Here is a 22,570-nt window from a genome sequence, read left to right as displayed (position 1 = left end):
CAATTCGAAGACCACCAAAGGCCCTTGAGTTGAACGGCATTTTCGGTTTCAAAGGCCGAAACGCAGTTGGTAATGAAAGTATCTGACATTTTGCCAAATATATTCGTATACGTATTGAACATTTTCAATACACAATATACGGGCAGCGTTTAAAAATTAATGGGTTTCTTGAACCCGCTAAGGCGAGCGAAAAAAAAAACAAGTTTTAATCTAAGTAATTGTTCTCGGTAGGCGCAATCTACATTTCAAATATACTCTTATAGACACATTTCTGATAAGCAGGAATTGACCCAATTTCTTTAAGTCTGACCTTGCTCTCGCTAGCTGAAGTACAGTAATGATTATATGACATTACCCGCATTTTTCATTTACAATGTTTCAAGTTCTTATTAAGGGAGTAAACGTTAATTATAATAATATTGTGTGAAATAAATATACTATTTAACCATTAATTAAATAATAGTTTTAAAGTATTGTTTTTAGATTGAATTTTGTGTATAGCACACTTTTACGCTGGCGGTTTTTAAAAAAGAGCTTTTAAGTCGTAAGTTAATAAAAGTTAATGAACATTAATCTATGGAAAAAATACAATACAGTGCGCTACAGTCGGTTTCCTCGACTATCAGATACCACCTAATTTATTTTAACACATTGTTAGTACAAGATATTAAATATTAAGCTAAACAAACTCCAAACATTTCTGAAAATTGATCATAAGCTTTTATATTTCCCGAGAAAAAAACATACTCTTCATTAAACAAATGTAGTATTTCAAGATTTAATTAGGAAGGCTGAACATACAGGATTTTCACTCCACTAGTTAAACTCAAACTTTGTGTTTTGTATAGACCACATTGGCTGGCGCTGGTTGACCGGCATAAAAAGCGGAGTTCACACCATCATCTATAAGAAATTTTTAATAAAAAAGAGCTATTGTATCGTAGCAAGTCTCCTATTCATACGTACAGGTGATCACAGGACGGAAACCATTAGCATCAGCCAGGTACTTGACTCCCACTCGGAGACCCTCAGGTGTGATGAAGGAATAGGCACCCTCCACTTGCTCCTCCTGCTGCTGGTTGCCAGTGCTCACTGGCACTCCTCGCTCCTCGCCATGGATGCCATTCTCCGTCTCATATTCGTAGGAATAGGAGCCCGCTCCGTAGTTTGCATCATTGTTTTGCTCCACAATTTTAGCTTGGGCAGCGTTGATGAAGGGATTGTACTTCTTGTAGAAGCCATCGTAGAAACGGCGAAGATTGTAAAGATCGCGGTTCTTGTAGTACAGATCCCTGTAGAAGGGGTTGCGCAGGTAGGGATTGTATTGGGACTGTCCCTCACAGGCAATGGCAGCCAGGGTGAGCACAAAAAGGCAGGAGAACTGAAAGCACTCGCAAAATGAGATCACATCACTTGCTGGATATATCACTAAATGGTTTTACCAGCTTCAAAGACATTTCGGTTTTGGCAACTTTCAACGATGATCTGTCCGACAGAACTGTAACAGCTTCCGTGGCATTCGGATCATTTTATAACCAACTTTGAATCGCAACCTGACCATTTTGCATAAGCATCAAATTTCGGTCCATAAAATTTATTGTATTCGGCCCAAAAGACTTTCGGGCCAGGGAGCTTGACAGTTTCCGTTTAGAATTTAGATTGGATTTTATTATAATTCGCATATCTTTTGATTGTATAATTAAAACAAGAGCGAACGCTTTAGTCGAGTGGCGCGACTATAAGATACCCGTTATTCAGGTAGTGGAGCTTTAGATAGACCAAGATATAAAGCAGCAAAGTCCTGTAGGATTCCAACTTGGTCCTTATAGTCAGATTAATAACCCAATCCGGATCACGGACACCACGGATGACGTTTTTACGGACAGATATACGGACACACTCGTGTCAGGAGGGACAAGAAGATTGACAATAAGATAGTGATCCTGAACAGGAATTTTTGTACTCTTTAGGATCTGAAACGCTTTCTTCTACCTTCTACATACTCTTTAACAAATTTAGTATAGCCTTTTACTTTACGATTAAAGGGTATAATTCAGGGCAACTTTGCGATGGCCCGAAAGTAGCCGACAAACTATCAAAAAGCACAGTTGGGGGCGCTAAGTGTTTATTCGTGTTCAACCATATGAAGATATAAATGCTAATATCGGTTGTAAACATATTTTGCATTAACTAGTGAAATTTGAGTAGTCAGGGAATAAATTAATTTCATTTACACCGCCGTTATTTTCCGTACATTAGACGTAACTGCTATAAAAAATGTAATTACAATTTAAAAATGTACTCATTTATGTAAACCATGGTTTGTTTACCAATTTTGAAACTACATTTATATTTATGTTGCCGCAACTTAATTGTGTCGAATATAATTTATTGTGTCTATCAGAGATTGAGGTGAATAAAGCATGAATGGGCGACGCAGACCCGGGCACATGAATGAATATGAATGAAGTTGGAATTAAGTTGGCGGTGGAGAAGATATGAATATTGGAGAGGAGGAGGAGGCTAAGGAGGGAGGATCGGGGGAAGCCATCTCGATTGCATTGCCGGCCTTCACATTTCGCGTGCGATTTGACAGCAGTCAACGAGTGCAACAATAGCAACGTAATTGTGTCTACACTAGTCAGCAAAAGTCACGTGCCAGTCAGTTCGGGTTTTCGTTTTATTAATTGGTGCCTTTTATGTGCGCCTTTAAAACGAGAATACTATTTATTTAGCCGCTGAAATTAGCATTTTTATGGCCAAGCTAGCTGAGACAAAACAAATTGAGATCAATGGGCAATCCGAGTATACCCAAACAAATGCGATATCTATTCAAAACAGTCCCGCCTTCGGCCACATCTGGATCTATAAATGTCCAAATACTGGCCATTCGTATATTTTATGGTTCCGAATCTGAAGTCTCCGCTCTGCGGAATGCGTTAAATAAGATCTGCCTATGGAGCGGACAAAAGATCTTTATTGGGTCATTTGCATAAACGAGCCGCTGAAAATTTGTCAACCAATTAATTGGCTCGGTTTTATTTAACATCTGAATTTAAATATTCATTTGCAGCGTTTGGAAGTATCCAAACTTTTTCACTGTGGCTTGTTTCTTGATAAATTATGAAACAGCAGACTTCTCTTGTAATCAAGACCATTCAAGGGGTTCCGTTTGAGTCGGAATTCAGTAATTTAAATATCATATTATACCAGTTGAGGCAATCGTTGACAAGCGGTAGGAAAAATGCAACCGCACCCTAAATTATTAATCACCTTCTCACACTCGAGAATACAGAAGGCATGTAAAGTTGCTGAAAAGAACAAATAGTTTACCACCTAGGTGACACAACAATTACAACACTAATTATTAAACGGAGGCTTTATTAAAATTGGACCGGGCAGTCCTTATAAATGTATTACTTTCCGAAAGCTTAACCCAGTTAACTTTAAGAGTCATAGTGTGAGCACAAGAAACAAAGCTGAAAATGGCAGAGCTACGTTCCTATGCGGATTTCATCTATATGGCCAACATGATGTTCAAGACCCTGGGGTACGATCTATTCGATACACCCAGATCCAGGTGCAGCAATCTTCTTCTCCGAGGATATTTCGTCTTGTGCACGGCCAGCAGCTTTTACGAGGCTTCCATGGTGACGATACGGATCATTCAGTGGGAATCCTTGGCCGGCAGTCCTTCCAAAATTATGCGACAGGGTCTGCACTTCTTTTACATGCTGAGTGCCCTAGTGAAGTTTGTTGCTTTCATGATAAATCGCAAGCGATTACTGCAGCTGAGCAATCACTTGAAAGAGTTATATCCTCATAAAGAGCAAAGTCAAAGGAAGTACGAGGTGAATAGATTTTACCTATCTCGCTCCACTCAATACGTTTTGTACGCGTACTACTTTGTGATGGTCGTCATGGCACTGGGACCCCTCCTTCAGTCGTGCATTGTGTACCTTGTAGGCTTCGGAAAAGCCGAGTTTCCCTATAAACGCATTTATCCCACGCGCCTCACTTTCGACTCCGAAAACCCCTTGGGCTATGTGGTGGCCTACGTTATAGACTTCACATACAGTCAGTTCATAGTGAATGTCAGCCTGGGCACGGATCTCTGGATGATGTGCATCTCAAGTCAAATATCGATGCACTTAGCCTATCTGGCCAATGTTTTGGCCTCGTTACGTCCAAGTCCAGAAACGGAACAGCAAGATTGTTACTTACTGGCCGGTATCGTGAGGAGACATCAACTAATGCTCAGGTAACTACTCAATTGGTAAACAATATTCAAAAACATTATAGATTACTTTTTGCAGCCTTCACAAGGAAGTAAACCATGTGTTTGGACTTTTACTGGCTTCTAATTTGTTCACCACAGCCAGCTTACTTTGCTGCATAGCGTATTATACCGTCGTACAGGGTTTCAATTGGGAGGGCATTTCCTATATGGCCCTCTTTGTTAGTGTAGCAGCCCAGTTTTACATGGTCAGCTCACAAGGACAAATGTTAATAGATTTGGTATGATATATGATATGTGGATCATAGGACACCTCCTTAAAATTATCTTTTAGAGTACGAATATAGCCAAGGCTGCCTACGAAAGCAAGTGGTATGAAGGATCGCTGCGATATAAAAAGGACATACTTATTTTAATGACACAGGCTCAACGCCCTTTCGAGATTTCAGCCAGGGGAATAATCATCATATCTTGCGATTCGTTTAAAATAGTGAGTATGGCATTGTAAAAGTGAATCTATAACAACTTAGCTATTGGTTTGTAGTTGATGACCATCACATACCGATTCTTCGCTGTAATACGGCAAACTGTAGAAAAGTAAACTAATGATAAGTTATTAAATTAGTTTTCCAGAAATGGAATTGATGGAATTACCTATGTATCACTGAGATTTCTATCAATTTTGTTAAAAATGACTTTATGTCTAAAATTAAAAAAATACATCTTCTTCTATTACTTTATTTGACGGTACAGATTGCAAAAGCGAATGAACTAAAAGAAGCGAATATCAAAGTGTATTGCAGTGACAATGTGCCCTACGGAAAACGTACTAATATTGTCATAGCCATGGAGCGTCTTCCTGTTAAGTACAAAGTAACGATATGGCTCAGTACTCCCAGCTACCTATTGGCCCTCTTTGAGTTGGGAGATGTAGCTAAAGAAATGGGTCCCAGCTTCAAAAGCACCTCATCAATCAGTGAACAGCTGACTATATTTGGAATCAAGTCGAAAACTGCAACCGAATATGAACAGGGATTCTTTGCCAATTTAAGCGCAACTTTTTGGTCAGTCAGTGATACGGTTCTTACGCTTCTTGCTCGAATAAAATTAAAGGGGATATATGAGATCAAAATATCCGTTCCCATTGAAGTAAGTCTGCCCCCGCGTTGTTCACCGCAATTGACAGTGCTTAAGTGTTCAGATCCCAAATCACCACGAAAAGTTCTAATCACTCGTGGCATTTTGATCAATGCCTTGTTTCTGGAATCCTGTAACCTTTCAGTAAAGGCCACATATCACTGGAGTCTCAGAGATTTTGTTGGGTTAAGTGAGTAGTTCAGTGTACCAAACCACCTTCTCTATCCATCCTCTCCACAGCACAGTTTGCATCATATACCACAGATGGTCCTTTCATTAATATTCCTGCATTCACAATGAGGTTTCCCACTTCCTATGAACCCTTGCGAAATTTGTATCTTTTACAAGTCGAAGGAAAGGTGAATGGCTTGCATTTTGCAGCACGATGTTATCTAAAATCGATTATGGGTTATGTCGAAGCCGTAATTCTTGGTGGTCCAAATAGACTGGCCCGACAAAGTGAAACGATTTTGATGAACGGCTCCCTGAGCTACGATTTCTCTAAGAGGAGAGGAGATATCCAGTTCTCTAAATACAATTGGAACTGTTATTCCGCTGATGACGTCCTTAATCCATTTTGCCACCGGAACATATCGTCGGGTGAGATGCTTAACCAAACCATAAATATGTGCTTTATTATGTTTTTACAATAGCTGCGGTGTTTTCTATTCCGGCTAACACCTTTAAAAGTGGCTGCAAATATACCTTTCGTTTGCAAGTTTCAAGAGATGGCAATCCCAAGGTTTCATCCCGAAAAGTTCAAGGTATTACCGTGATAGATCATGAAACACTACAAGTAACGATAGAATGTATAAGAAATTGTAGAAACGATTTCTTTACTCCAAACGCAAAGATTCATCTAAGATCAAACTGCACCAATTGCGGAGGTCAACTTGTCAGATACAAATGGTATATCGATGGTCAGCTGTTGGTCACCACTCGCTATTTAACATTGTACTCTCGCTCTGCAGCAAACGAAATCCGCATTAAGCTCATTGTTTTTTCAAAGTATGGCATCTATGGACGGAAGGTAAAAACCCTGGTTAGAAATACGGGTCCCAGAGGCGGTTTATGTTCGGTTTATCCAAGCCAAGGTTACGAGGCAATCACGCCGTTTTATCCGTGCTGCCAAAACTTCGTGTCCCTGAATGGTCCCAAGGAGTATTGGTATTATGCCGGGTCCGTCCTGGTAGGAAGTTGTGTGGACTGCAACTGCGAGGTGTATCTACCTGTTACTAGTTCGATAAAGGTGCTCGTATGTGATGTAGCATGGGCATGCCGCACCACTTGGATAAAGGTTGAGATCACTCCCCTGAGAAGTGTTCCCCATAATGTCCATGGCCTGCTGGAGAAAGGACTTATGCATCGGTATTTGCAAACCATTCAATCTGCAGCATCGCACATAACTAAACCGGAATCTGGAATATTTTTTACCATGAATCTCACAAACATTCCTTTCCAGTCGTGGAGTTCACTCGCAAGATTAGCTAACCTCACCTTAACTCTGGCACACCGGTTACATTTCGTCGCCCATCAAAAGGAATCTCTACTAACTATGATGGTCAGGATAATGAATGACAACTTTGAGCAAATAAACAAGAACGAGGAAGAAACGTTCATCATGGAAAAGCCATTTGATAACTTAAGACTAGCGTGCAGAGAGGTCTTTGAAATAATAAAGAGGTTGTGCCAAAGGTCTCCTCGTCCCCCATGGACAGTTTACAATCAATACTATCGGGCATTTTCAACTGGAAAATTGGAACAGTCGCTTGTTGAAAAATTGGTGGATGAGACCCAGAAGCTGGGAAACGATAAATCAAATTTCCCGTGGATCATCTGGCTGAACTCCACTTGGGAAATGGAGCGCCTGTATCGTCATTTAAACTATCATCGTGGTATTAAACGTTCCGATATTGGTGACCAGAGGAAGGCAATGCCCACAAAAGTTGCACTGGAAGTTCAATGTTTCAACACTTTTCCCAAGAAAATCGTTCGCATACTTACAAGTGATAAGATACATATGGTTTCTTTTGGGCAAGCAGTTCTCAAGGAAGTTCTTGGAACGGATAAGGGCAGAGTATGCCTCAAATTGGTTTCTATCAAACTGAAACTGAACTGGTGGTACCCAATTTACAAGAAGCCCAGTACTCTTGTGCTTTCAGTGCGAATTTTTCAAAGAGAAGACAATTTCACGGTGCAAATACCACTGAATCGGAGTCAAATTCACACAAAGACTTTTATAACCTATGACCCCGCATTGGAAGCCGAGAACAACAATAGTTTTATGAGTCGCGGGATATCCCCAAGAGCGATCCTCGTTTCCACGTCCGAGATAGAAAACTGCCTTAGAAAAGGCACTCTTGAGAATCTTAAGGAGGTCCGGATGTACCGCATGGTTCTAATGGAGCACACACTGCTGGCAGTTCATTTCACCACATCCACTCACAAACTTCAGGTGGTACTGAGGACCAGTCATAGGCCCTCCTTCCGCGAAATCTCCGACTCCAAGTGCACAATTCCTGCTTTAACAACGAATACCACGCTGCTTCTGCGAAATAACTGCCATAAACCTAAACGTGCATATATTGCAATGAGAGTTTATGCTAATTCCTCGATAAATAAGACTGACAATAGTCCCATAGAGAACGGACCCGCAAGATTTGCTTTTGTTTTCCAGATTCGCAGCTGTGACACATGGCGGTATTCCGCAAGCTTGGATAATCAGAAGTGGTTGCATTATGGGTGCTACCCCACGATGGATCTCAGCGTGGAGAAGGGTATTCGTTGCACTTGTAATGTCCTCGGAACTTATACTAATTATTTGCACTATATTCCTGGTGTAGAAGTTCCCATTGGTGTTTTCAATGCAGCAAAGCTGAATGTTTTGATTGTACTTTTCTACGTCGCTATATTTTCAATTATACTGATATGGATTCTGTGGCTGTATGTTTACCGAAATAGACTTCCAAGTAAGACTATCCTATTTCCGAAGTTCGAACTGGACGACGAGTCAACGGGAGAGTTGCATGATATTTTAATCTCCTTGAGGACCGGAGGTCGTATAAATGCGGGAACCACAGCTTCTGTGCACTTGTCTTTCCATGGCGAATCACAACCCATTCGGCATATCGCCATCATGCAGGATCCTGAACATATATTTCTCAAGACGAATACGACACTTTATATTTGGGTACGAACTCGAGATATCCGCATCCCAACTACGGTAATGGTTTCCCACAACAACGCCGGCCGATTTCCGAAATGGTTCCTGCGCCGCATCGAAGTGACCAACATCCAGACAGGTGAAACGCAGGTGTTCTTAGCACGGCAATGGTTGGAGAAAAGAGCACTTTTGCTGTCTTCATCGCTGATCTATAGGCAGGGAGATGTGCGAATGTTCGACAGTTGGAAGAATCGATTTACGACGAACTTCGAGATGTTATGGATCAATTGGTCGCTGTGGCAGCCTGTGACCGGCAGTTGGAGGGAGTCCGTCAGGTATCCGCGTATGTCTCGAGCCAAAAGAGTTTGCGAGTTTATCAGTAAGCTGCTTATCAATTTTACCCTATGCGCAATGTTCTTTGGCGTTACAACATCCGAAAACATACAATTAATGCGAAATACGTTTTTGAAGTACACGGATATCATAGTACTTACCATGTTGTGCTCTTTTGTGGATCTGTTGCTGCAAATTATGTTTGACTTCGTTAACTATAGATTCGGTTGAGATGGCTTCGTGAATATGTGAACACAATCAATAATGTATTTTAGAACACACATGGAAATAAAACGAGATTTGTAGTAATTTCTTGGCACTTATGGTTAAGAGGGGTGTTTAGCTTAATGTCAGAACATTGGCGTGACAAATTTAAATATGCTGAGAGAGGGGGAGTTCCTAAATACCCACTCCCGCATATTAAATGTCTTGGCCGCGATTTGCATTAATTAGCCATGAGCTGTAAGCGACGACGCCCACGTGCTGCAGATCGATCCCTCTGCCATATGAGATGGCTGTCAATTTGCATAAATCACATTAATAAACTGAGCCCAGCGAATCTCGAATGCCCAGACGGATTAGCTTAAGGCCATGTGGTGACTCATTCATTCCGACACCCAGTGTACTCCAGTTCCTGACCACACGAACCAGTTCAGAGCAGCGCAGATCAAAGCAGAGCAGATATGACGACCATCCTTGACCATGAATGGGCCACCAAAATCAATCCCCTCTCCAAGACTTTGTTAACACTAAAGTGCAGTAGCTGGGATCGCGACATGACCAGAACCACTGACATTTAACCGCAGCAACTGGTTCCCCACCGCGTCCACTGGTGGCTTCTGCTGCGGTGGGCAATTATTTATTTATGCCTGCATTGACATTAGCATTAGCCAGTGCAAAGTATGCCAGGCTGGACCGTAGACGTGGCCAAAAGTTGGCCAAAAGGCGGCTCTAGCTTCTTACGCAACCGCTAAATCAATGCGGACAACCGATTTACAGAGATGCCAACGCAACGGATTGGCTGGTGGGGAGATGCCTCTTGGTTATTAACATTTGATCTTGAGCCGAAAAGGATTTCGGACTTAAAAAGATTTTAAAAGCTTTGAGTCAGTCTGTGTGTCACAAAAAATATCTTGAACTTTGGTTAAAGATTACGAGCCAAACTACAAATTTTGACCCCAAAAAAGCAGCTAAAGGTAATTTGAATGAAAGAAAAAAGATATAAAAGTAAAGAAAATTTTAAAATTAGTATATGGCTGCTAAAATTATTGTTAAGTAGTATTATTGTATATATAATCACATATTAAATTAATTTAAATTTAAATGAAAATTTCTAGCTACATGTTTTGAGCAAGTTAACTACAGAAACAATTCAAATTAAATATTGCATTACATGGGCATGCAGCAGTGAAATTCGTCACGTTTAAGCTGTAGACAAAAGCTGGCACCTCGCATCGGCGCTACAGCGTGGCCATCATGCCCGACCCCTTGCTGGGTATCAGATTGCAGACTTTACTCAAAACGTCTTTAAAACAAATTACGCTGTCTGCCGTAAAGAACGCGATGCGACCTTCAAAGTGGACAGCGGGCGAGAACAGGTTGGGCAACCAGAATATGACCATAAAGCCATATACCCACAGAGCCAACTGACATTTTGTGGCACCGGGTTCTCCGATCGCAGAAGCCATGCGTAACAATTCAAGGTTCCGCCGCCGAATAATAAGCCAGATGGGAAATGCTCGGCTGAGAACATAAATCTCATTAGACAGCCAGTTAAGTGGAAATATATATTAAGCACATTTTAAGGTGGTACATTAAATATTAAAATGAATGCACACAAATGTCTTTATAATTATTGCAAACAGCTAAGAAAAAGGCTTAATCGTATTAAGGCAATGGCCACAGACTTTGACTTCCACCTCGCCTTTAACTTGCTTAGAGAGAAAAAAACGTAAGTTCGGCAATACTTTGTACTCGAACTATATGGGTTTTCTTCTTTTTGTCGATCTTTTCTCGGTTGCCAAAGACAAAAGCAATACAATACGGCCACAATCTTTGGGACAATCTTGTCACGAAATTCTGTCGCCGTCTGTGTCGCAGTTGCAGTTAGCGGATGGAGATAGAGATGGAGATGGGGCCGGAGGATGGCGGTATTGGGCCGGAGCGGCAGACAAAGTCTAAGAGTCTGGCCCCATCTGCTGGCCCAAAGCTATTCATTAGACGCGCCTACACTTTGGCAGCGACGGCAACAACTTGGCGTTTAGCAATTTCTGGCATTTTGACCCCGTGCACGGCTTCAGTTTGAGGTCTGCCCATGGGTTTGGGTTTCGGTATGGGTATGGGTACTGGTAAAGGTTTGGGTTTGGTCTTGGGTACTGGGTACTGGATGCTCGGCTTGCATAGTACTGGGTATTGCCGCTCAATGGCTGCCTGACTTTGATTGCGATGGCCGATTAATGCAGCGCATTTAAATGCAACGGTTCACCCCCCAAAAATCAATGGGCCTGCCCCATTTCGAGTCAGGTGGCAACGCCGGCGGCCGAGATCGGTATCATCATCGCTATTATAATTATCATTTATCTGGGGCGTATCCATCGGCCGTTCTTCTTTCGTCGCTTGCTGGCCGCCTACACTGAAGGAAATTCAACTAACAAAATATTTTGATTTTATAATTACCTAGTGTGCATTAAAGCCAGAGTTATATTTGAAAAATTCGGGAGGGTTTGTTTGGAAATCGTTTATAAAACAGATTAGTTGATACCATCCTTATCTTAAAAACCATCTAAGCTGAATTCAATTTAATTAAGCAATTCCCGAGCAGAACAAAGATAGCATAGACTTCATAGATTTGAAAGCTATCAATAATCGTTATTTGTAGTTGTATTTAGTCCATTTTGAATACTATTGTATTGAGTAAAAATCAGAACTTAATACTCCTATCAAGTATACCCCTAAGTATGTAAGCAAATTATGTTAAATAAATTTAAGACTGGTTATACAAATATATTTATATTACAATATTTATTATTATCTATAACTGCACCATTAAATATTTAGATATTATAATCGTTACGTATAACGATTTGTATCCCTGTGTATCTATTTCCGCCGGCTGATGCAATTACGAAGCAATAGATTTAAATGGTGTAGACGCTCTGCAAAAACCTGAAGCAATTGCATAAATTACGTGTACTTAGTACCGAGTTGGTTCTTTATTTGCAGCCCAGAACAACTGGAACTCCGCCTCAGTCGTCGCTTCTGCTGCTCTTTGGAAACGGCGACGTCGACTGCGACTGCGACTGCGACTTATGCGTTGAATCTTTAGTTTAGTTTTTCTCCTCTCTTTGGCCAGCCACCTCGTCAACCACCAACCCAAACCCACCCACCTACCGGTGCACCCATACCCACCCCCCTACTAGCCAAGTTGCTTGTTGGTTGTTAGTTGTTCGTTGTTGGTTTTGGCCGTACTCGTGTCGCAGCTTTGCATCTTGACTATACTGTGTGTGTGTGTGTGTGTGTGTGCGACGCTTTGCCAACTGAAACTGAATTGTTTGCAGCCTCGCCAGTGCAATTTTCGTATAAATAGACTCACCTGCCGGCATTGGGCATCATTAAATAGAAACGTTCGTTCAATTAACAACTGCAGTGTGCTGAGGAACCAGACGAAAGGATACTTTTGCCTTTTGGATTACACTACCGAGCTTCTAACAAGATGAAGAACGTAAGTGGGTGCCAAAGGAGTCGAGTGGTCAGAAGTGTTATGGATCAGACATATAGAAACAGTGCCAATAAGGATAGGAACGAGGAACCAACATTGGGGATACATTTTGGGAAGTAATGTAACCCCTTGTGAAACAAGTGAAAAAGTCAGTGATTGTCACCAAGACATTAACTTAGTGCATTTCAAGAAATTGGTTAGTATGAAAGAAACTCCGAAAGACTAGTTTATACCATTGAGCCTATAAAACATATTTTAGCGAACTTTTAACAAATCAGCCAAGCAAAAGTAAGCCTATACCTAAGATTTACCCACACCAAGTGTTGGCAAAGATCAAGCCCCAGTTGTAAGAAATTCAAATTTTATTTTCGCAAACAAGACGAGTTCTACAAAAATGTGAGATATTAAGTTCCGTGGCAATCCACATCACCCACCAATTCCCATAAGACATATGACCAGACATGCTCCCGCAGTAAATGCCATCGTAAATCAATCGCATAAAGCGAGCTTTTGAAGCATTTATTAAGGTTCAGGAAAAAAGCAAGGCCCTTTTGAAATATTTTTTCGGCCAAATCTTCCGCAATTTCGATGTTCGCCGGCTGTAAAGGCGGGTGCAAAAACATATAGCACATTGCCGCTTGCCAACGGGTGCAGACACGTCTTGCCATTTGAATGGCTTCAATGGCTTGGATGGCTTAAAAGCCAAAGGCAATTAGCGGATTCAGATCCGAGGCAGCCTGCTCGCCACGCAAAGGTCAGAGTCAGACCCACGGACCAACACCTGGCAGCTGTCCATCGGACTGAAAAGTTCAGACACGAAATTGGAGTCCCAGACGGAAAACGAGACCCATTCAGCTCGCTTCAGCGACAATTGCACAAGAGACGATCTGGGGTAAGCTCAAAAGTGGCCAAAAAATAAGAAGACAGGCCAAGTTAACTGCGATGAGGCAGTGGAACACGCCCCACCATTTCCAAGCACTTTTGTGTAAAAGTTAATTGAGTCAGTCGAGATTAGGTGTGTGAGCGTGTGAGTGTGGAAATGTGGAAAATATTTAATTGGCATCTATTTGGCGACCTCAAAAGGTGTCTAAAAAGCCCGGTATGTGAGAACAGCAAATAAACTAGCGAAGATAGCTAAGGCAATAAATCTCGTTACTCGGGGACGTTGCATAATAGCACTCATAGCATCGGGCACGATTTCAAGATGTTTATTAGCTCGGTTAACATTGCGGAACTCTCCATTTCAATTTCGTTTTGCCTTCGACAGTTTGCTCTCTGTCTGCTGGCCACCGCCTTGATGAGCTGCTGCCAGGCTGCCCCCCAAAAAGCGGAGGAGCCCATCGCCATCATCAGCCAGGAGTCCAACATTGAGCCAGACGGATCCTACAACTATGCGTAAGTAATCCTAATAGCTGAGTCATCAATATAAGTAGATCGCACATAATTAATCGATTGACTTAGAGTCTTAAGTGAGATATATACATTAATTGTTGGGAAATATAACAAGCATTAATTACAATACTTGCTAATGAGCTATTTACACGTTAATTGAACTTCAACCTTTAATTATCTCAAGCCTCGGAAACTCATCATAGTTAAAAACCAAGCTTGTACCATCTTAGTATTATAGCAATTGAGAACTGTCTGTTGCTAGAAGCCAACATTTTGAAGCATACTTTGGGGAATAAATTCCTTAATTTTAGTATACGAGAAACCCCTAAAAGTGGCTTACAAATTAAAGTTGATCCATCTGTGATTGTGACCAAGCAAAATCCAATAAGAGATCCCCCAACACCACTTTCCCTTAATCTGTTAGCAAAACCAGCTATTGGTTTCCATTAAAATCAGACAGAATATGCTAATAAAGCTAACGAAATATGGATTAGTGAGCCGTATTTAAATAGAAGTCTGCGCAGAAATGCTAAAAGTTAAACAACTGATTGAATTTTAATTTGATTTGCTTGGCGCCAGTCGAATGGTGCAGAATAACAAGGTGACTATAGGTTTTTTATTTTTTATTTATCGCAAGATCCCAAGGAGACTACGGTTAGACCCTTCGATTTTAAATATATTTTATATATATTTGCAGCTACGAGACGGCCAATGGAATCAAAGCTGAGGAGACAGGAACCCTGAAGAAGGCCACCTCGCCGGACTCCAGTGACGTGATCATCGCCAGGGGATCGGTGTCATACACCTCGCCCGAGGGCAACCTGATCACCCTGAACTACTCCGCAGATGACGAGAACGGTTTCCAGCCGCAGGGCGATCATCTGCCCACTCCGCCACCAATCCCGCCAGCGATCCAGAAGGCTCTGGACTACCTGCTCAGCCTGCCCCCGGCAAAGCGTCGTTAGGAGAGGATTACCTCCTAGATGACCTAGTTGACCAACGATTCTGACCAACCTCGATTACGATGTGTATATGCTGCGCTGTTGCTGCAAGTCGATTGCTGCCAATCCTCCAGTACCCCAATCCCGATCCCTAGACAATCACACATAAGACACAAGCCAAGGGCTGCCACCTTCGCCTCCACCTACTTCTTTTCCCACTTAGGAGGTCAAAGGTCGGCCAAATCCACTGACTGAAGAACACACACTCAAACGGATGTGAGGGACAACACCACACGAGAACCACACAACAACACGATGAAACTTATAGCCCAGTCTGATATCTTGCTTTCTTCCACGAACTCTGCTCTATGCGAATTTCTTCAGATCTTTTAGTCGCCGGAACTCTGCCATTTTCGGACTCATGTGATATCGTCGATTTATCAATGAAAACAACAAAGAAAATGTAAAAAAAATACACGCAAACAAGAAATTACCTAAATAATATACAGGAATATTATCAACAGCGAACTTTGTGTAAATAGTCGGTAAATTAGAAACATTTACACGTAGTCGTAGCCAAGATGTCGATGAGGACTCAGCGAGGAGTCACCTCGTTGCGTCGAGAATTATATAAACTCTTGTGAAGATTTATGATGATATTCTTTAGCCTTAGCTGCAAATAAAGAATTAAAGATTCTTTCGAAAAGTAAACAAATCAGGTGTTTTATTTATGTGGACATGCCCGAATCTGGAAACCAAACGGCCTCTAATATCCTTAAAAGTCAAAGTCGCAATGGCCAGCATCTGGTTTCAGAACAGCTTTGGCATCTAGAAAAATGAAACTCCCACTAATCTTGGTAATCTCGCGGATTGGAGCTTCTGTGTTGGTCATAAATCTGGATTCACAATTCCCCAAATAGCAACGATGACAAACGCTGACAGGAATTAATGCATTCACAGAACTGGTTGATGAACAGATGCACACACATTGAGAATATACCTTACATAGGACTTTAGATCGAAAGGCTATTCATAGACTCTGCCCGAAAATAACATCTTGTTTTATTCTCCCATACGGTTTTGCACTTCAAGGCGAGATTTGGCTGTGATAGATTCATCTTATGCAAAGTGGCCAGACGCGGGCTGGCCAAAATGTGGTCAAGTTGGTTAGGAATCGCGGAGAACCAGAATAGGAGTGATGCCGATGACGAGTGCCTACAGAAGATGGCAACGCATTACTATTATTTTTTTTTATATTTATTTTTATTTGAGAAACAATGTGGGGGCAGGCCGGAATCGTCGAAACGTCGGAAACGTCTGCACCAAATTTCACACCCATTTTCGAAAGGCCAGCGGCGAACGGAATGGGGCAAACGGATTGGGCAAAACAAGTTCAATATTATTTATTGGTCACATTTTAATTTCATGTTAAATATTTTAGTACAGGAATTCTGTCATGGCTTCAAGACTTCGCTAATTCCGTTGCCTATAAAAGAGTCTTTGTTTACCGCTGGGATCACCAGTCGAAACGAGACACCAGTTTGGATTGCAGTGCAGTGATATCGATAGAGCGGAATAGAGATCCCGACATGAAATACCTAATGTTGATTGCCCTGTTTGCGGTCGCTGCTTCGGCGACGGACAACGATGACCCGATTTCCCAGGAATCCAATGTGGAGTACAATGGCAAATACCATTACCAGTGAGTTGACTGTCTGATTGGAGCCCCATTGCGACTAATCCACACCCTATTAACCCAGTTATGAGCTCAAAGACGGCTCAAAGGCTACCCAGGATGGAGTTTTGAAGACCGTGAATGCAGATCACAACGGGGAGTCGGTCAATGGAAAGTACTCGTTCGTGGCCGACGATGGAAAGACCTACGTCGTGTCCTACACGGCGGACGAAAACGGGTACCAGGCGGTGGGTGACCACCTGCCCACACCTCCACCCACGCCGGAATCCGTTCTAAAGGCGCTGGAGTACATCCGCCTGCATCCGTACAAGACGCCCGAGAAGAAGCACTAAGCATCCCGCTAGAAATAAGCCAGAATGTGATTGGAACCAAAAGAACTGAGAGAAATATTAAAAGATATCTAAAAACAGCAGCTCGAAATATTGGGTAACCGGAAACAAAAGAGTTCAAATACATTTCGGCGATAATGAAAGAGTAATTCAGGGCTGGAGCTCGGCAGAGATCCCCACTTCGAAGAGCCACTGCGTCATGTGTGCCAAAATGTGTGTTAAATTTGCCTTACTTAGCAGTTTTTGGCTTGCTGGCCATCTCGCTAAACAATTACTAATTGAAAGCTAAATTGTTAAATAAGCAAGTGAAGCCCAAGCAGAGTGGCAAAAATCTCAAGGCCGTAACCGAAATCAGTTTAAGTGAGATTCAGATTGAGAGGCAGCGCCATCAGAACTCCGACCAGACAAAATCAATGGGTATTATGCCAGCCCTTCAGAAACTGAAAGTGTGAATCGGAATTGTTTAACTCGTTTTAATTTACAATAATATGATAATTCTAAACCCAAACAAATGAAGAACGTTAGGGATTGCGGGAAAAGGTTGGATAACATTTCTTTTAGCCTGAAATTAATCAGATATGCATCAAAGAAGAATTGAAATTTTTGTCGCTTGACTCTTTTGTTTTTTGGTCTTATTCTAACGAAGTTCATTGACCATTCCGTTCCCGCAGATTTCTAGGCTCTATGACACAATTGTGGTTAATATTCGCAGCATATAGCCATTATATGGGTATATGTAAGTTCGCAGTGTTATCAATTCGATTTATGGCCAACAATACTCTACATTTTTTATGGCCTGTTTGTCTCCACCTGCGTTCACCGTTAGCTTTTCGGCCGGCAAATATTTGCCTAATTGAAACGTGATCGGATTGCAAAATCAGGCATTTGATATGACTTATGGAAACATTTGACAAATTGTGGAGAACTTTCAGGTGTGCCACCGCTGCTTCAACTCAAATCCTTAACGGAATCCCCAGGAACTGGCTGTGGACCCAGCGGAACTAACCGAGGCGAGCCGACTCCCAGAAGAATTATATTCTGCTCAGACAAATCACGTAGCCTGTCCAGATCTGGCGATATGTAGCGATATGTGGCGCGGGGTGGAGGGCAGTAAACTGTCACCTGTTGACATCGTCGCTCCATCTTCATCTCTTTTGGCGGTGCGATCTGATGTTTACTCATCGCGGGGCAATAAAACCGAAACCAAAATCCCAAAAGAGCAAAAAAGCAAAAAAGCAAAAAAGCAAAGAAAAGAAGCCACAGCGCCCGCTCGTAATTTCTGCGAGTACTTCGAAGCTTATCTAGTGCGCCCATCGTAATGGCAATCGTAAGCAGCCGAAGCCACGGAACAGAGTATAAAAAGCACGGCTCTCGATTGGGCAGTCAACAGTCGCTCGCTGGATACCGCCCACACACTTAACACTTATCACTCCGTGACAGGATATACACCCCCTCGATATGTACAAGTTCGTCTTCCTCGTCTGCTCCGCCCTGCTGCTCAGCTATGTCCTGGCCAGGCCCCAGGATCAGCGTGCCGGAGCGGCCAGTCCCACGTCCACGACCACAGCTGCCACCATTGTCAAGCAGGATAATGTGAACAACGCCGACGGCAGCTTCAACAGCAGGTGAGCTACAAAGATGATATACCTGTGGGGAATTAGGTCACGATGTAACTCCAATCTCTTCCAAACCATGTAGCTACGAGACCTCGAACGGAATACGCGTGGAGAACATTGGCTACCTGAAGAAGATCATCGTTCCCAAGACCGAGACCTCCGATGGCCAGGTGATCGACGAGCACGAGGAGCTAGTGCTGGTTCAGACCGGATCCTACAGCTACAGCGATCCCGATGGCAACCTCATCACCCTGCGCTATGTGGCCGATGAGAATGGATTCCAGCCGGAGGGTGACCATCTGCCCGTGGCCCCTCAATAGTTTTACATATGTCCATAGAGCCCCTGTAATATTTGGCTTGAAAGTATTATGCACTGCCTGAATGCCATACGAAATTGAAATGCCTACATTCCGTAGTTAGTCTTAAGCAAACACACACCGAAATAAATATTGGAAACGATAATGAAAACGACAACTGAACTGAACTTACTTCTCAGCCTCGCGTGGCCTATAACATTACATTGCCAAATTGCCCTTCACGCTTGCGGTTAACACTGATGATCCCCAAGTGGAGATCAGATGGGTTGGGATGGTGATGCTGGTGCTGGTGCTGGTGCTGGTGGTCATGAGCCAACTGCCGGATTTGTTTACATTGATGGCGCAGCGATGGTAAAAGCCCCCAGATCCGAATGACATTGATGCCGATATGGATACGGCTAGGAATTGGGTATCAAGTGTGTTTGCCTAACTCTATGGGGCGTACCAAAGTGCCACATACGCGTAAGTCGTTTAATTACTCAATAATGGGTATGATTAAACTGTCATTAGATGTGGATTATGCCACTTGATCAGCGGGTAATATGGGCCGATCGTGGGATCAGTTGATCGACCATTGAGACACTGGAATGTTGCCAATAACCTGGTGGTGCGGCATTATAGTATGCAGTTCACTGCGTATACACCTTACAGATACGGCCAAGCTGATTCCAGTGGGTTTTTTAATCAATCTAATCTAAGCATACCTCAATATAAAGCATTCATTTGAACAGAACATGGGCTTCTATTTAGAAATGAAGGAAATGGATTGCGTGGGCAATCCCAGCTATTTCGCCGACCTGTACTGCAAGATCACACCTCCTAAGAACAGGACCATGGAGGCTTCTGTGAAAATAATGCAACCGTTGAGTGCCTTCAGCGGTGTACTTCGAGTATCCATACCCAATGCCAAAAAGGTCATAACCCAGATATTTGACATCACCTTCGATGTGTGCAAGGTTCTGCGGGAACGCAAGCGGAAGATCCTTATCGATCTTTTGGTCAACACTTTGGCGAAGAACAGCAACGCAAAGACTTGGAGATGTCCTATTCCAAAGGTATTTAATTGGTTTAAAAGAATATACAGTCATTTCAAACCCATCCTTACAGGGTAAATTTGAATCGAGAAATATTTCGGTTACCGATCTGCCGCCAATGCTAACCGAGTCTGAGTTTTATGTGAACTTGGACTTCTTTATACCCAAGGTTGCCATTGCCATGAATATCACCTTGCGTGGGCATCTATATGAGGTGGCAAAGGAAAGGCACAGGCGAAAGAAATACTTGTAACTTTTATTGCAAATAAATATATATAAATCAAAAAGAAGAAACAAATGAATATACATTTTTTGATTATACTCATATAACCATCTTTTTTGGAATTACCGCTCATATTTTTTACATTTCACAATTTTACAGCTATGTTACACGGCTTTTGATTTTATTGTCTGCATACTTTGGGGCATTAAGTTTTTAGCAATAATCGCGAATTGTAAATATCTGGCCCAGAAATTAGACTATACTATTATAGTATATAGTTTTGCATTTAGTTATCTTTTACCAAAGCGAAGCCATGATTTCAAATTTTTATATATATTTAGTTTTATTAAAGCGACGAATCCGTACATGCAGTACTAGTACCATAACATTGCAATTAAACATATAAATAATATAACCAAACCTCTCACTTATAGCGAGAGGACTAACAAATGAATTGTTTCGCTCAATTGGAAATTTAAATTATTCAGATAAGCAATTATGTTTCGAGCTGGTAATTGCACCGATTTCGATATAATATCAATCAGTAAACAGCCCAATTTAGTTTGCCACCGACTGTCGACAATAATGTTCTACCTAGGGCTAAGCTGCTTACGGATGATTTTAGTACTCGTCCACGTGTTCCATTATAGCGAAGCCAAGGTACGGCATTAGCAATAAATTGAGTATTTAAACAAGTAAATAAACCAAAACATTTTTAGAGGCGTTTACGATGGGATTGCTTTGACTGTCAGATGGGAACGCAGTATGCTGATCAGATGACATGCCAAATTGGAGGGACTCGGCGATCCCTGTTGAATGTGGAGTTGAAGTTGCTGACGGAACTGGATAAAATTAGGGTTTACATCAAGATCTCAACGAGATTCAAGTCATCAACGTTGTACCGGAAATTCTTCGACATTACCTTCGATGGGTGTCGTGTTATTTCCGATATGGTTCAAGGAACGATGGTGTCGAACATGTTCAATGCAGTCGTCAAGTCGAGCAACCAACCACGAAAATGTCCTGTTAAAGAGGTTTATATATATAATAGATTTTTATTTTATTTGCAGTTCTAATGTTAACTTTACAGGGTACCATTTACTACCATAATATAAGTATCGAAGAGGTCTTACCCATGTTTGTGCCTTCTTCCCAGTTGTTTATTCAAGTTGATTTTTACTCTCGCCGTCAGTTGTACTTGAACGTAAGCCTGAGAGGAGAGATCACTGAATAACAAATATATGAATACCAAATTGTTTTGTTTTATTGTGTTATTAATATCTGAAAAATAAGTATAAGGTACATATGTATTTACATTTCTATGATGCATAGACTACTTTAACGAACTGACCGCATTTAGCGTCCACAAACGAAGACATAAAAGCTTAATTATTTATTTAGAACTGTGAGCTTAATTGCCATACAAAGTTCCACTTAAAATGCAATCACGAAAATGATCAATTATTGGGGTATAATATTGAAAGCCATTATTCGCGACTATTTTCACTTATTGTCCGTGTTCGGGCTTTAAAAACAGACAGTAATAATTGTTCAGAGCTGCAATTACAACACCATGGCTCAATTTCAATTTTTTATTCTGCTCATATTCTTGGCTAGCCAATGCGAGTCAGCCAAGGTTTTTTATATGGTTATAATATTCAGATTAACACTTCTGACTAACTATTATTTAGACATTTACAAAGGCCCGCCTGAAACTGATGTGGAAAACTTTCGATTGCGTCACTAATCCGGACTACATTTCCGAACACAAGTGCATCATTATAGAGCCTGAGAAGTCGCTGATCAGCACTGAGCTGCAATACATCAAGGATGTTACCAAATTCAATGCCACTTTTAAGCTGTTTATGCCTCGCAAGCCGTCCCGCAATTTTCAGAAAGTAATTGATGTGAATGTGGACATATGCCAGTTTGCCAAAGGAATTCATGGTCACAGATTCATGACAATCGTAATTAAAGCCTTCGGAAAGCAGGGATCTCAGCTGAAGTGTCCGCATCCCAAGGTAATTCTGACATTTAATATTAAAAGCCCTTCTAACACGGCTTTCCAGGGCCTTTACGTGTATCCAAACATCAATATGGCCGAAAATTTGCCAGCCTTCTTGCCAGAGACCGATTTTAAAATCGAAATGAATTTCCTGACACCCGAAACGCACGTATTTAATACCAGTCTCACTGGATTCCTGTTTGATCCCATCAAAAGGATACCAAAGACTACATAACCAACTAAAGTGAATAAAATGTTTTTAAACAGCGGCTTAAATCGAGATAGAATGAGTCGTTAAGGCAATTTGTACCGCTTAAGAATTAATCAAGTGCTTTATGGCCAGGCCACTTGTCACCCCAGCGGTACGTGATCTTTATGTCAAGCTAAGTTCCGCTGACGATTGCCTCAAAATCGCCACTAGAGCATTAT

The 22,570-nt window shown here is 41.8% G+C and overlaps 9 protein-coding genes across 11 annotated transcripts; 8 read left to right on the top strand and 1 right to left on the bottom strand.

The window, feature by feature from the left end:
* Nucleotides 1-826: 826 nt before the first annotated feature.
* On the bottom strand, nucleotides 827-1,457 carry LOC120444838 (cuticle protein AM1239). Its single transcript, XM_039624795.1, has 3 exons — nucleotides 1,443-1,457; nucleotides 967-1,381; nucleotides 827-903 (listed from the first exon to the last, which is right to left on the bottom strand). Exons 1-3 carry the CDS (start codon nucleotides 1,455-1,457, stop codon nucleotides 827-829), a joined length of 507 nt encoding a protein of 168 aa, XP_039480729.1.
* A 2,028-nt stretch (nucleotides 1,458-3,485) lies between these two features.
* On the top strand, nucleotides 3,486-4,838 carry LOC120446196 (odorant receptor 49a). The gene is made up of 4 exons (XM_039627045.1): nucleotides 3,486-4,261; nucleotides 4,317-4,518; nucleotides 4,572-4,727; nucleotides 4,782-4,838. The coding sequence occupies exons 1-4, from the start codon at nucleotides 3,486-3,488 to the stop codon at nucleotides 4,836-4,838; spliced, it is 1,191 nt and encodes a 396-aa protein (XP_039482979.1).
* Nucleotides 4,839-4,957: 119 nt separating this feature from the next.
* Nucleotides 4,958-9,104, top strand: LOC120446801. 3 transcript variants are annotated; one of them, XM_039627959.1, is made up of 3 exons: nucleotides 4,958-5,564; nucleotides 5,620-5,974; nucleotides 6,028-9,104. In XM_039627959.1, the coding sequence occupies exons 2-3, from the start codon at nucleotides 5,671-5,673 to the stop codon at nucleotides 9,099-9,101; spliced, it is 3,378 nt and encodes a 1,125-aa protein (XP_039483893.1). In that variant the 5' UTR covers nucleotides 4,958-5,564; nucleotides 5,620-5,670; the 3' UTR covers nucleotides 9,102-9,104. The 3 variants fall into 3 exon arrangements, with proteins under 3 accessions (XP_039483893.1, XP_039483892.1, XP_039483894.1); XM_039627958.1 differs by having other exon boundaries at nucleotides 5,615-5,974; XM_039627960.2 differs by lacking the exon at nucleotides 4,958-5,564 and having other exon boundaries at nucleotides 5,789-5,969.
* A 3,358-nt stretch (nucleotides 9,105-12,462) lies between these two features.
* Nucleotides 12,463-15,632, top strand: LOC120446260 (endocuticle structural glycoprotein ABD-4). Its single transcript, XM_039627133.2, has 3 exons — nucleotides 12,463-12,591; nucleotides 13,856-13,983; nucleotides 14,678-15,632. The coding sequence occupies exons 1-3, from the start codon at nucleotides 12,583-12,585 to the stop codon at nucleotides 14,943-14,945; spliced, it is 405 nt and encodes a 134-aa protein (XP_039483067.1). The 5' UTR covers nucleotides 12,463-12,582; the 3' UTR covers nucleotides 14,946-15,632.
* An 826-nt stretch (nucleotides 15,633-16,458) lies between these two features.
* Nucleotides 16,459-16,949, top strand: LOC120444837 (endocuticle structural glycoprotein SgAbd-3). The gene is made up of 2 exons (XM_039624794.1): nucleotides 16,459-16,623; nucleotides 16,682-16,949. The coding sequence occupies exons 1-2, from the start codon at nucleotides 16,511-16,513 to the stop codon at nucleotides 16,947-16,949; spliced, it is 381 nt and encodes a 126-aa protein (XP_039480728.1). The 5' UTR covers nucleotides 16,459-16,510.
* Nucleotides 16,950-18,348: 1,399 nt separating this feature from the next.
* LOC120445632 (cuticle protein CP14.6) lies at nucleotides 18,349-19,033 on the top strand. The gene is made up of 2 exons (XM_039626159.1): nucleotides 18,349-18,571; nucleotides 18,645-19,033. The coding sequence occupies exons 1-2, from the start codon at nucleotides 18,405-18,407 to the stop codon at nucleotides 18,880-18,882; spliced, it is 405 nt and encodes a 134-aa protein (XP_039482093.1). The 5' UTR covers nucleotides 18,349-18,404; the 3' UTR covers nucleotides 18,883-19,033.
* Nucleotides 19,034-19,463: 430 nt separating this feature from the next.
* LOC120446496 lies at nucleotides 19,464-20,166 on the top strand. Its single transcript, XM_039627504.1, has 3 exons — nucleotides 19,464-19,550; nucleotides 19,611-19,934; nucleotides 19,987-20,166. Exons 1-3 carry the CDS (start codon nucleotides 19,467-19,469, stop codon nucleotides 20,164-20,166), a joined length of 588 nt encoding a protein of 195 aa, XP_039483438.1. The 5' UTR covers nucleotides 19,464-19,466.
* A 555-nt stretch (nucleotides 20,167-20,721) lies between these two features.
* LOC120445977 lies at nucleotides 20,722-21,370 on the top strand. The gene is made up of 3 exons (XM_039626708.2): nucleotides 20,722-20,796; nucleotides 20,856-21,170; nucleotides 21,227-21,370. The coding sequence occupies exons 1-3, from the start codon at nucleotides 20,722-20,724 to the stop codon at nucleotides 21,368-21,370; spliced, it is 534 nt and encodes a 177-aa protein (XP_039482642.1).
* Nucleotides 21,371-21,709: 339 nt separating this feature from the next.
* On the top strand, nucleotides 21,710-22,376 carry LOC120445976. The gene is made up of 3 exons (XM_039626707.1): nucleotides 21,710-21,772; nucleotides 21,840-22,157; nucleotides 22,206-22,376. Exons 1-3 carry the CDS (start codon nucleotides 21,710-21,712, stop codon nucleotides 22,374-22,376), a joined length of 552 nt encoding a protein of 183 aa, XP_039482641.1.
* The last annotated feature ends 194 nt before the right edge of the window (nucleotides 22,377-22,570 follow it).

The sequence above is a fragment of the Drosophila santomea genome, chromosome 2R (genome assembly GCF_016746245.2).
Source record: "Drosophila santomea strain STO CAGO 1482 chromosome 2R, Prin_Dsan_1.1, whole genome shotgun sequence".
NCBI lineage: Eukaryota > Metazoa > Arthropoda > Insecta > Diptera > Drosophilidae > Drosophila > Drosophila santomea.
This window is presented reverse-complemented; position numbering and strand designations above follow the sequence as displayed.

Bases quoted from the DNA above. Each gene is read 5' to 3' on its own strand.
- LOC120444837 (XM_039624794.1), top strand. From the start codon at position 16,511: ATGAAATACCTAATGTTGATTGCCCTGTTTGCGGTCGCTGCTTCGGCG. The intron at 16,624-16,681 runs GTGAGTTGACTG...CTATTAACCCAG, and splicing joins AATGGCAAATACCATTACCA to TTATGAGCTCAAAGACGGCT.
- LOC120445632 (XM_039626159.1), top strand. From the start codon at position 18,405: ATGTACAAGTTCGTCTTCCTCGTCTGCTCCGCCCTGCTGCTCAGCTAT. The intron at 18,572-18,644 runs GTGAGCTACAAA...CAAACCATGTAG, and splicing joins GACGGCAGCTTCAACAGCAG to CTACGAGACCTCGAACGGAA.
- LOC120444838 (XM_039624795.1), bottom strand. The intron at 904-966 runs GTACGTATGAAT...AATTTCTTATAG, and splicing joins TTTCCGTCCTGTGATCACCT to ATGATGGTGTGAACTCCGCT.
- LOC120446801 (XM_039627958.1), top strand. From the start codon at position 5,084: ATGGAGCGTCTTCCTGTTAAGTACAAAGTAACGATATGGCTCAGTACT. The intron at 5,565-5,614 runs GTGAGTAGTTCA...TCCTCTCCACAG, and splicing joins CAGAGATTTTGTTGGGTTAA to CACAGTTTGCATCATATACC. The intron at 5,975-6,027 runs GTGAGATGCTTA...TTTTTACAATAG, and splicing joins CCACCGGAACATATCGTCGG to CTGCGGTGTTTTCTATTCCG.
- LOC120446196 (XM_039627045.1), top strand. From the start codon at position 3,486: ATGGCAGAGCTACGTTCCTATGCGGATTTCATCTATATGGCCAACATG. The intron at 4,519-4,571 runs GTATGATATATG...ATTATCTTTTAG, and splicing joins GACAAATGTTAATAGATTTG to AGTACGAATATAGCCAAGGC. The intron at 4,728-4,781 runs GTGAGTATGGCA...ATTGGTTTGTAG, and splicing joins CTTGCGATTCGTTTAAAATA to TTGATGACCATCACATACCG.
- LOC120445977 (XM_039626708.2), top strand. From the start codon at position 20,722: ATGTTCTACCTAGGGCTAAGCTGCTTACGGATGATTTTAGTACTCGTC. The intron at 20,797-20,855 runs GTACGGCATTAG...AAACATTTTTAG, and splicing joins TCCATTATAGCGAAGCCAAG to AGGCGTTTACGATGGGATTG. The intron at 21,171-21,226 runs GTTTATATATAT...TTAACTTTACAG, and splicing joins GAAAATGTCCTGTTAAAGAG to GGTACCATTTACTACCATAA.
- LOC120446496 (XM_039627504.1), top strand. From the start codon at position 19,467: ATGTTGCCAATAACCTGGTGGTGCGGCATTATAGTATGCAGTTCACTG. The intron at 19,551-19,610 runs GTGGGTTTTTTA...TCATTTGAACAG, and splicing joins ATACGGCCAAGCTGATTCCA to AACATGGGCTTCTATTTAGA. The intron at 19,935-19,986 runs GTATTTAATTGG...CCATCCTTACAG, and splicing joins GGAGATGTCCTATTCCAAAG to GGTAAATTTGAATCGAGAAA.
- LOC120445976 (XM_039626707.1), top strand. From the start codon at position 21,710: ATGGCTCAATTTCAATTTTTTATTCTGCTCATATTCTTGGCTAGCCAA. The intron at 21,773-21,839 runs GTTTTTTATATG...ACATTTACAAAG, and splicing joins GCCAATGCGAGTCAGCCAAG to GCCCGCCTGAAACTGATGTG. The intron at 22,158-22,205 runs GTAATTCTGACA...ACGGCTTTCCAG, and splicing joins TGAAGTGTCCGCATCCCAAG to GGCCTTTACGTGTATCCAAA.
- LOC120446260 (XM_039627133.2), top strand. The intron at 13,984-14,677 runs GTAAGTAATCCT...ATATATTTGCAG, and splicing joins GACGGATCCTACAACTATGC to CTACGAGACGGCCAATGGAA.